Genomic DNA, 11,437 nt, shown 5'->3' with positions numbered 1-11,437 from the left:
AAAGAAAAAACATGTATTTAAAAATATTTAAGTATTATAAGTATAAGTATCTTCATATGCTTAACATTATTAACATGTTTGAAGCATAAAATGTTTGAAAATAATGACAGCAGAGAAAATATTTTGATGCACATTTGCATTTTACATAACAATGATTAATAACTTATTTTTTACAAAAAAAAATTTCTTTTTATGACTGCTACTAAAATAACCTATCTTAGTTACTGCTAACTGTTTGTGTAATGTCTTAGAGCTAGTGAACTAAATATTAATTTCATATCTGAAAATACAGAACAGTATAACTATATATTATGTTGATTTTCTCAGCAACAATGCAATTCCATAGACTTGAGATTTTTCCTCTAATGTTTAAGACCTGACTCGGTAAAGATGTAATTTGTCTTAAACTCATCATCTCTCTCATTTTTGCTTCCCGTTTCCCTGCTTTGCACAAAACATTTCTGATGCCCATCACATGAGCCAATAACGATAGAGTCAAAAAAAGATTATTATTATTATTTACAAACGTACTCATGTTTTTTTGTCTCGTCCTGTTTTCATAAGTCAACTCAATCGCGTAGCCTTACCTGAACTTTTGTTTGCGGCTGCGCATGTCTGAATAGACGCGCACAGACTTGAATTGGTGCGTGCACGCGTCAGTGCGACTGCTGCGTCGCTTTTTCAAACGTGAATTGGGTAACTACATTGCATATAGATCCGTTTTTCCTCGATTATATTTGAAAATTAATACAAAAGTTAACTGCTAAAATGTACACTTGAAATTTACACTGGGGCACAGAAGATTTACAGTGGGGCACGTGCCCCAGTAAAAGGGGTCTAGCGACGCCCCTGGCACAAACCATAAAATAATCGCCAACTACAGTAGTTTGCAGTTATTTTTTGGCTGTTGAATAAGTATATTGTGTTATATTTTTTTCTGATGGTGCCACCATCCCTGAAAAGAACATTGTTGGGGTAGGCCTACTCGATTTCTCATGACACTGGGTAGCTTTCATGGGTGGAAAGACAGAGGTTCTGTGGTAAAAAAAAATTATGTTTAGCAACTGTAATAATTTTATAATCTTTACCTGATATCAGTGTTAATTTCGTTGACGAAGACGATGACGAAAAATATTCGTCAACGAACCTTTTTCACGGACGAAAACTAAATAAAAACTAAATAAAATCATATATGATGACGAAGGCTGTAACGAAATATAACTGACACTTTAGTCAACGAATAAAAATAAGACGAAAATGTTAGGGAGGGACGAATGGAGAACAGATCCAATCAGAGCTACTCATTTTGTGGGACAGTTGGGAAGAAATCCAATCAGAGCGAATCTTTGAGGGTAGGTTGATCTACACAGGCAGCAGTCGGCAGAGTCATTTTGAAAACCCGCGGCAAAGTTTGTTTCACAACAGGTTGTTTACATTATATTTAGTTGTACAGTCTTAGTTCCCAGCTTTGGCTGATTTCAGTTGACTTCACTCGTTAGCAACACGCTAACGTTTTGCGGTGCACCCGGTCCGAAGACATGTCTCATTAACAACAAAAATGTCAGAGCTAGCGTCTAATCTGGTCACACTACAAATATGACAAGACGACAGCCTGTAAAGACGACTCATCCAGAAATACATGCGAAGGTAAGCATACACGCTAAGGTTATTTTATCAGATAAACCACAGTGTTTTCGCTAAACTTGGTATAACATAGAAACGAAAGGAATACACATCTGAACTGTATTGATTGTATTGGGTTGTCTGAATTAATACTGAGTATAAATATTCAGTGTCCTCAAATTGAATGAAATGTGTAACGTTACTATTATAGTAGATGTTGTGGTTTTACATGACTGGACAAAGTGCGTGCGTAAGTGCGTGTGTGTGTCTCTGTCTGTGTGTCTGCGTGCGTCTGTGTGTGCATGTCATTTAGGGACAATGCATATCTTTTTCAGGGACCATGTATATTTTTAGGTAGAGCGGGCCTTATGCTTATTTTATGTGATATTTTTTTGGTGAAAAAGCCACGGGCAGTTTTTTTGACATTAAAGAATAAAATAAAATAAAATACGTGTTTTCTATAACAACCATTAAATCTGTGTCTGTATTGCATATTCAAACCTTAATACCATTCCATAACAGACTAAAAAACTTAAGACTAGACTAAAACTCTTATGATATTTCGTCGACTAAAACTAGACTAAAACTAAAAGATTTCAGATGACTAAAATAAGACTAAAACTAAATGGTGTGTTATTCAAAAGACTAAGACTAAGACTAAATCAGAATTTGCTGCTAAAATTAACACTGCCTGATATGTACAGTAATGTCACTTACTGCTTGACTGGGTTTATTATTCTGGAAGACTTTGTTAACATCATGGTAAAAGTGAGTCAGATGATCAGTCATGTAGCTCCTACAGGTGGTTGGCTTGTCATTAACCAAACAGAAAAAAAATGATTAATTCATGAGTTCACACGTTCAAATAAGTTATTGAAATGCGTAGTTGGTGAGCGGTCCAAGGAGAGGGCTCGGAGCTCGGTATTGAATACACCGACCATTGTGATCTGTTGTGACAATTTCTTAAAAAATTGACCTTTTCATCACTTACCTCTGTTTTGTCCAACCAGGAACAAGTGTCATCGCATGGTTTGAAACCACACAGGCTTGTTGCAGGAAATGGTTGGCTTTATTTATTAGATGTGTTAAAGTAGTGTTTGCAAAGTTAGTGTTGGCGTGGCTCAGTTTCAATTTAGTTGTTGCCTACAGTATAATGGCTTTATGGGCTTTTAATTGTGCAATTCTAAAGAAAAATAAACTAAAAGTATTTGATGCAGCAGACTGTGCAATTAACACAAAAGAGAACTAAGATACAATGAACAGCAATGTATTGCCAACCTCTAAAACATGTTTATCGTGTGCCAGAATATTTACGTTCATTAATGTTTTTCTCTTTGATTATATCTTCTTCCCAAAGTGATTTTAATTGTTTAATTGTTAACTGAATGCAGTTGTTGTGCTAGTTCCTATCAGAATACTTAAATGGATCTAAACCTAAGATTTTTTTTACTTTTGTATGTTTTTTTCAAGGGGCAACCTTCCGATTTCTCTGATGAAGCCAATACATAAGTGACTTAAACTGCAATTCATTGACTGGCCACTAGAGACTGGCTCCAAAAGGGAAATTCTCATAGACCTCCATGTTAAAATGCCCAACTTTACAGTAGAATAATATGTTTATAGCCAGGGAAAAAAGTGTTTTGGTCTAATATACCTAGTTTTGCCCTCTATGACAACTGTGAGGGGGGTGAATTTTTTTGTAACTATCTGTCGAAATTATAATTAAGCATTAAAGTTCTGCATAATTAAAGGCGTGGTCACTTGAGTGACGGGTGAACTGCCACTGCTGTCACTAGAGTTTAGCTAGGTGGGCGTGGTTTCAGCAACCAGCCACCTCAGCTTCACCCACATAACGCCATAGTCACCTTATCTTATAGTGCGTTCACACAACAAACTTTCAGGAGTGACAACCGTATTTGCTTACAGGTGTGAGTCTGGAAGTGTCCTGTTCAGACAGCACATTACAACACAAATAGAACACTGTCTGTATAAACGAGCAAAACCAGTATGCTATTCGCACGCGGTGCCTGTAACCATAGTGACGGACGTAAATATAAAAATGAAAGTATTATACAATGGACAAAACTTAAATTATGTAATTAACAAAAACAGCTGGCGTGTGTAACACTTACCATTGTGCAGAGAAAAATAAACAAGGGTGGTTCCATATTTAAAGTTTTAATCTGCAAAATGAATGAAGCAACTTCACGTTTGACCAAAGCAGATATATCCAGTACAAAAGTAACCCAATGACTGGTGATATATTGACGTCTTGTGAAGCAAATCGATCCGTTTTTGAAAGAAAGTAAACTTTATTTACAGCATTATTAACGCAGTCACATAGGAAGTGGCTTACGCTCCCGCTCTGTAGGTGGCACTGAGAGTATGGTTTACCAACCGCAGACAAAACCAGCCTCTTAGCGCCACCTACAGCGGGAACGTAAAGTGCACTTTATATGTTTCCAAAGATGTGCTAAGCAGAAATGCTAATAATGTTGTAAATAACGTTCAACATCCTGCAAAAACCAAGAGTCATGGGGATTACTTTTGTATTGGATATATCTGCTTTTTGAGCTATCAAAGTGGCGGTTAACTTCCATTCATATGAATCACAGATGGGTTTTCTGCAAAATATCTTCTTAATTGCTGTACTGAAGAAAAAGTAAGAAAAGCTGTACTGAAGAGCAAAGTTTTTTTTTGGGTGAACTATCCCTTTTATTTTACACCGAACATTATATCATCCATAAGGTTTTATTACTTGGCTCTCACTTACTGGGATACCAAGATTTAATGTATATGCTCTGTAGCATCTATGAAGGTAATATCTTATTAACCTTATGGAGGAATCCTGCTGCGTACTGTAGTTTGCAGTCCTGCTAAAAAAGGGAATGGATGACGTGACAGACAACTGGTCCAGTGCGATTCCGTTCACACGCCACAGCGGTTCTGTAAATACGGTTGTGAAACCCAAAAATTTACGGGTGTGAGGTCGGTTATAGAATGCGGTTTTCAAACCCGTAAAAAGCCGAACTGCGTGTGAACGGAACCGTCTAAAGGACTCAAATATGGGTTTGACAACCGTATTGTGGTACCGTGTGAAAGCAGCCTTAGTTGCAATAGATATTCACAAACATAATTTCATAATAACTAGTTAATCCTTTTGACTCAGAGAGTCTCATGTTGAACTTTGAAGTATTGGCTGTACCAGACTTCATACTTGAACATTGTCAGCTCCTCACCTACCAATTGTCCCATGTTAGTTAAAATACATGCAGAACACACCCAATTTTATAAGCAATACAATTAATCAGTATATAATACAGAGGCATAGTAATATAATGTTTATTATATTATAGACATTTATTATATTTTTCATTTAATAGTAGAAAGTATGAATTGGTAGTTGACATCAGAATTGTAGTAGAGTTAGTGTCGTGTACTACTGTATTGTAATTTGTCTTGCTGCTATTTTTGAACAACTTATTCATTTACGTGACTTGATCTCAATTTTTGTCTTTAAAGTGTGTTTTCAAAAAATACAATCTTGACAATTTATCTTTTTTTTAAAATGTTTATTTGTAGTGTTCTAGTCAAGACCACCGAAACGGAGACCAAATCATGACCAAGACCAAGACAGGCCGAGACCAAGTCAAGACCAAGACCATTGCAAATCACTGCATTAAAACACTTATGATAAAATGTGGAATATGCATATGATAAGGCACTTCTTGTCTGTGTGTGTGCTTGCGTGCGTATGTGTGTGTGCTATCAGAGAAGTTGATAAAATAATCAAAGGCATTGGTAATAAAATTAGAAAAACTGTCATTGGGAGAAACTTAAACAATGCTTAAACAATGCCAACATCATATGCCAAACCTGAATATATCTGCATAAAAATAATGATAAAAAATAAAGTTGTGATGTGTACTGCAAAAAAATAATTTTCAAGAAAAAAATTCTTAGCATTTTTGTCTTGTTTTCAGTAAAAATATAAACAATTCTTAAATTAAGATGCTTTTTCTTGATGAGCAAAACTACACAAGTCTAGTTTTTAGACCAAAAATATCAAATTTAAGTGATTTTGTGAATAAAACAAGCAAAAAAATCTGCCAATGGGGTAAGAAAAAAAATCTTGAACCTTTTTTTAAACACAAAATTCAAGAAAAATGTGCTTACCCCATTGGCAGATTTTTTTGCTTGCTTTATGCACAATTTGATATTTTTGCTCTAAAAACTAGACTTATTTTCTTGGGTCGTTTTGTTCATCAAGAAAAAGCATCTTAATTTAGGAATTTTTTTATATTTTTACTGAAAACAAGACAAAAATACTAAGATTTATTTTCTTGAAAATAATTTTTTTGCAGTGTGCCATCAGTTGTGGTCTTTACCGGTTTTATAAAAAAATGTAGAGTCCTCTTTGTCTGAGACCAAGACGAGACAGAGTAAAAATGCGGTCGATTCCAAGACAAGACCTTTAAAAATGGGTCTTGAGACCGAGACCTGTCTCGAGAACTACAACACTAATTTGTAGATATACATGCTAAATTGAAATACAAAAAAAAATATTGCATTTGCTATAAATGTATAATTGCAATCTTTTCAGCATTAAATGAATAGCATTGTGGAGGTACATTCCAAAATGTGCTGTTTTTCTTTCTTTACATAAAATGAAAATGATTTAAAACTTCAGTTAAATCTTAAGTGCTGTCTCCAAAGCTGACCTCCGTCATCTCTTTCAGGGTGCGAGCATCCAGCAGGTTCTTTAGTCTCTTAACCCATCTCTCGTTTGGGTCAGCACAGATCTCATTTCCAGATTCCGTGATAAAACTAGATTTTCAAAAATATTTTTTTATTTCACAACAAATTCACAATTGCTATTGATTCTTATTCAAACACAACAAAAGATACTTACATAATTCCTTTTATTTGGCATTTAAAATCACATGTTTGGTAACCGACAACCTGCTTTACTGGGATTCTCAAATTGTAAAAAGAAAAGCAGCATTTATCAGGACCTTGTGGACCTACAAAAGAACAAACAAAAAATACAATTATAACAGTAAATGCATTCATTTGTTCATTTACTAACATTATGAAAAGTAATTTTTGGTAAGAAAATGAAACCTTGCAAATATTGATTATTTGAAATTTTAGGCCTCATCAAGAAAAATCAAGATAAAGACGTACATTCTGTTTGCCAGTCAACAAGGCAAAGAGAGCGAAACAGGTGTTGTACAATGATAAAATGTGTTAAAATTAGCGTTACATTTTATGTATTCATATAAATAAAAATAATTTCAAAATAAACCTTAAGCAATTTTTTAAAGTCATCTGTAAAAGAAAAAAACACATTAAGAAAAAGACGAACTTTGCTCGAATGCCTGTGAGCAGAGGGCGAAGAGAGCGAGACAGGCGATGAAGATGCAGTAAAGTTTCATGTTGGAGTCTCTGGTTGTTGTTAATCTGTAGATTTTGTTGTGTTGTCAGTGTCAGGTCGTCTTCAGTTTGATCACCTCACTGATGCCGTGCCATTTATATGATGTGCGTTTATGAGTGGTGAACAAGTGTACGGTGGCCGACAGGAGTCACTGCACTGCAACGAAAGAAAACACAGGCAAATAGAAAAAACACGAGCAAATCAAGGAAACATCTTCATCAGTTTGTGTTGCAGATACCTGCAACTCAAACAAATACAGAAACGCATTGCAAATTCTCACAACACGAACAAATACAGAAACCCGCTGCAAGCAGAAGAAATGACAACTGCTGTGTTTCTGGGGATTACAAAATGTGATGCACCTGGGTCTGGGAAATGTTGTATACATCATCAAGCCTGATTTACTTAAGTTTACTAAGCATTCGCAAGTCGTTAGCCTATTACAACAAATTACAAAGAATAATAAGTCAACTTTAGAATTGTTTAAATAAGACATATGCAGCCTACAAATGCAACCTCCGGAGGCCGCAGCCTTTGGATTGAGAAATGGCCTTGGTTAACTTATTCGTCCGTGGAGTTTAACGTTACATATAAATAAAATGTAAAGTTTTAAAATGTACCTACACACCAAACGCGTGGCATCCCGTAACTCGCTCTAGATAACTTGCGGGATTTAACTTTGTGTCATGCGAAATTTTCGCTCAAGTTGAATATTTTGAGGCAAATAGCATGTGTTTTCACGGCTAAAAGCACCACCCATATTGCATCATTCGCATCGCCCCACGCGAAGATGCGTCTTTGAATTGACTTTGTATGTTATTTACTCGCGCAACTTGTTAAACTCGCGTCTGGTATGAACCCACAGTAATGTAGAGAAATGTAGATGAGAGCAGACGGCAGCAGTGAGAGAAGGACTGAAAAAAGAGCTTTTAAGTCAGACACTTCATCAATCTTGCAGTTCAGTCAACTATAAACCTCAGCAGAGGCATAGATCACGTTCGCAGATTTTATTGCGGATTAAAGAGATTGAAATACCAATAAATGCATTTACATAAAGATGTTCATAAGGAGAATCAATGGAGATGAACTGTTCATTACTGGAAAAGACGAGTAAACGTTGGGATGTATAAATCGAAGTCTAGTGGTAATAAAAATTATTTTCTCTTGTGTGAAATATAAACAACTCACAGTACAAATAATTCAACACCAATACAAAAGTTGTTAAAATATAAATGTCATAAGTCAATAACAAGTTAAAAAAATATAAAAACTAGGTAGTGGAGTTGACATCCCTGTGCCAATGAGCATTAAGCTGTGTCATCAGCAAGTCTTTTCTCAATGTTTTTTCATCAACGGAGTCGGTGGAGAGCAACTGCGCTCGGCTGCAGAATTCTACAAGCCCACCTATCAATTGTGAGAGTTTTTTGGCACACTTCAGCGTGACTTCAGACCAAGTCGGTTGTAAATCGGACACTTTTCTAACCGGCATGCATCTCGCTGCAGTTACCGGTGATCGATTCACAGCAGAATTTGCCAATCTCAATCAGGCCTATTTTCAATGGAAAGTAGCTAAAGCTTGCTTGAAAAGTCGCTAAATAACTTCATTACGTAATTAGCATATGAGTGACGTCCCCACGTCGTATTTGCATTCCGACTACATTGACAATAGTGATGGGCAGTCCGGCTCTTTTCAAAGATCCGGCTCTTACGGCTCCGGCTCTTCATTTAATAATAATAATTATTATTATTTTTGTAAGTCCAATTTAGCAATTGTAGATGGTTTTAGGGTGACCATACGTGCCATTCTTCCCGGACGCATCCCGTCCAGGATTTCGGTGCATCTTCCGGAAGTCGTATTTGTTGACCGCATACGCCATTCAGTTAAAAACATAAGATATACAATCGTAGTTTCATTCTTACCTTAAAATGTAACTGTTGCTTTTCTGTAATAATAATAATAATCCTCTATGACGTATGCGGTCGACAAATACGACTTCCGGAAGACTAACACAAAATCCTGGACGGGATGCGTCCGGGAAAGAGGGCACGTATGGTCACCCTAAATGGTTTGTGTGTTGGTATGCAATGTGTGTATCAATTGTTTATATAAAAGTTTTATTTTTATGATTTTTTTTGTTAGAAAAAAATACAGTTACAATTATTTAAAACTTTAATTATCTCTATCGCTCTGTGTAACTGGCCTCTATACACTGGCCTTTTGGAGCGTCTCTCCCCCTTTCTTCTTTCACATAATCCTAGTCTGTCTTCTCATTTGATTGGACACATCGTATGCCACATACAAAATAGGTCCCGCCTATGCCTACGTCTGAAGATTCGGCTCTCTTGCTGAGGGGAATCGGCTCTTAGAGCTAATTGACACTTCAAATCTCTTACTCGCTGAACTATCACGAACTATATTTTAATACAGCCGAATGCCTAAAAAGGTTTTTCGATTCTATATTCTCTGCTTCTGTTGTCAGACAGCAAAACTTATTTAACAGTGACTGAACGTGACCAATAGACCCTTTTACCGTTTGTACACAATGATGACGTGGCAGCGTATTCGCGCATTTTGGCAACAGAAGTATGGCAGGAATCAGCAGTGAACCAACACAGACAGAGAAAGTTATTTTAAAAAGTTGACTTTATCAACATTTTTAACACAGCTCCAGATCCGTGTACTATAGTGAAGTGGATAGAAGACATTAGCAGATGGCCAAAAATAAAGTGAACGATACATATATTAGTTTATTATATTAGTACAACACCAAAAACCAGACATTTTGATGCAGAGAAACCATTTTGATAAAATTTCTGAGTTGCTTACACGTAATAATCACTGTGGAATTACACCACTTACGTTGCCAATACGCGCGCAGGCTATTTGATCACGTGCGCTGTAAAAGGGTCTATTATAACTACTTATTAACTGTTTGTCATACTGTCCGTTTAGGTAAAATAGTCTGCACAGCTGAGCTATGTATGTTTATTTGTCCAAATAGTCCAGTTTCAAAACAAATGAGGATCAAACAATACCCAGGTAAATGATTATAAATGCTGTTTTGCAGGTAGCTCAGTCACGCGTCAGTTCCGTACAGTCTTATCTGTGCTGCTGCTCAGCTCACAGTCTTTTGTAGAGATAGCGTCTCTCTCACGGAAAAGTGCTAACGTTACTGCGTGCGTCCCCAATCAGTGCCCCAATAACAACATTCACCCTTCTTCTTCTTCGGTGTTTTTTGGCGGTTGGCAAACCAGCTTAAAGACGCATTACCGCCACCTACTGGACTGGAGTGTGAGCAGCGGATTAAAATATAATAAAATAAAAATTAACCTATCCCATTATAATCTGTCAATTAATCCAGTAGTTTTAGGTATATAATTACATAATCTAGACTTTTATAAGATGTTTTTCCCAATAAATATTTTAATGTCATGTTTTGTCGTCTGATTTGATTTTCCAACTTATTTCTAGCCTACTCATTTTTCTTGCAGTGTATCAGAATGTGTTATACATTTTCTTGTGGATTACAGTAGTCACAGAATCCAGTAGGATGTCTTGTAATTGCCATCTGCTCTTTTGGATTTCTGCCCTGTCTCAAATTGACACCGACTTGTTGTTGTATATTGTAAAAGTGTCTCCCAGTGTCTGATATGTCCCAAAATTCCTGTCATAGTTTTAGTGTGTGACATTTATAAATGTTTTTAATTTCTGTTTTACACAGTGGAACTTGTATGTCAACTCTTCCATGCTTTATTGATCTTTTTCCCAAGCCATGAACAATTTCATTTCCTTCCACCCCTACATGGGCGGAAACCCAAAGAATGAGACCTCTAGCCATCTGTTATGTAGTGTAAGAAGCAACTGAAATATTTGGTAGATATGTGCATCCCTGCATGATGCGTTTCCGGATTGTAGGCTTGACAATGCAGATAGACTGTCTGAGGCTATGTCCAGACTTTAATTCTGATTTTCTGTTTTCTTCCAACCATTGTAATGCACACAATACCCAACAAGTCTACGGTATACACAAAAAATTACCTGTTGCTCTCTTTTCAATTCCTACTTCATGGGGGAATGTAAAATGCATCCCCAGTACGGCCTGACTCTGGTTCCTTTGACCCATCCTTATATAAGTAATTTATTTAGTTAAATTTTCAGATAATCTTGCACAATTATCCACTGTGATATTATTACAGAATTCTCTTTTAGCCTTTGTTGTAAGCTTTATCTACTAACGGTTATATGATACTCCAAGGTGGTATTGATGATATTGTCACAAACTGTAACTAGATGGATCTGATGAGTTTTTCCCAGGTTTGAGTATTGGAACTATCACAGACTGCTTTCATGCTAAAGGGACTTTCCCAGCATATCAT

The 11,437-nt window shown here is 36.3% G+C and overlaps 1 protein-coding gene across 1 annotated transcript; it reads right to left on the bottom strand.

The window, feature by feature from the left end:
• Positions 1–5,946: 5,946 nt before the first annotated feature.
• Positions 5,947–10,290, bottom strand: LOC135738229 (C-C motif chemokine 20-like). The gene is made up of 4 exons (XM_073816297.1): positions 10,097–10,290; positions 6,992–7,216; positions 6,536–6,647; positions 5,947–6,450 (listed from the first exon to the last, which is right to left on the bottom strand). The coding sequence occupies exons 2-4, from the start codon at positions 7,059–7,061 to the stop codon at positions 6,321–6,323; spliced, it is 312 nt and encodes a 103-aa protein (XP_073672398.1). The 5' UTR covers positions 7,062–7,216; positions 10,097–10,290; the 3' UTR covers positions 5,947–6,320.
• Positions 10,291–11,437: the final 1,147 nt, after the last annotated feature.

The sequence above is a fragment of the Paramisgurnus dabryanus genome, chromosome 12 (assembly GCF_030506205.2).
Source record: "Paramisgurnus dabryanus chromosome 12, PD_genome_1.1, whole genome shotgun sequence".
NCBI classification, from domain to species: domain Eukaryota; kingdom Metazoa; phylum Chordata; class Actinopteri; order Cypriniformes; family Cobitidae; genus Paramisgurnus; species Paramisgurnus dabryanus.
The sequence above is the reverse complement of the archived record's forward strand: the minus strand, read 5'-3'. Positions and strand labels throughout refer to the sequence as shown.

What these genes read in the sequence shown, in the direction of transcription:
- LOC135738229 (XM_073816297.1), bottom strand. Translation starts at nt 7,061, where the DNA reads ATGAAACTTTACTGCATCTTCATCGCCTGTCTCGCTCTCTTCGCCCTC. An exon ending in CTCACAGGCATTCGAGCAAA is followed by an intron (nt 6,648 to 6,991) that starts GTTCGTCTTTTT and finishes GTTCTTTTGTAG; the next exon opens with GTCCACAAGGTCCTGATAAA. An exon ending in TGCCAAATAAAAGGAATTAT is followed by an intron (nt 6,451 to 6,535) that starts GTAAGTATCTTT and finishes TTGAAAATCTAG; the next exon opens with TTTTATCACGGAATCTGGAA.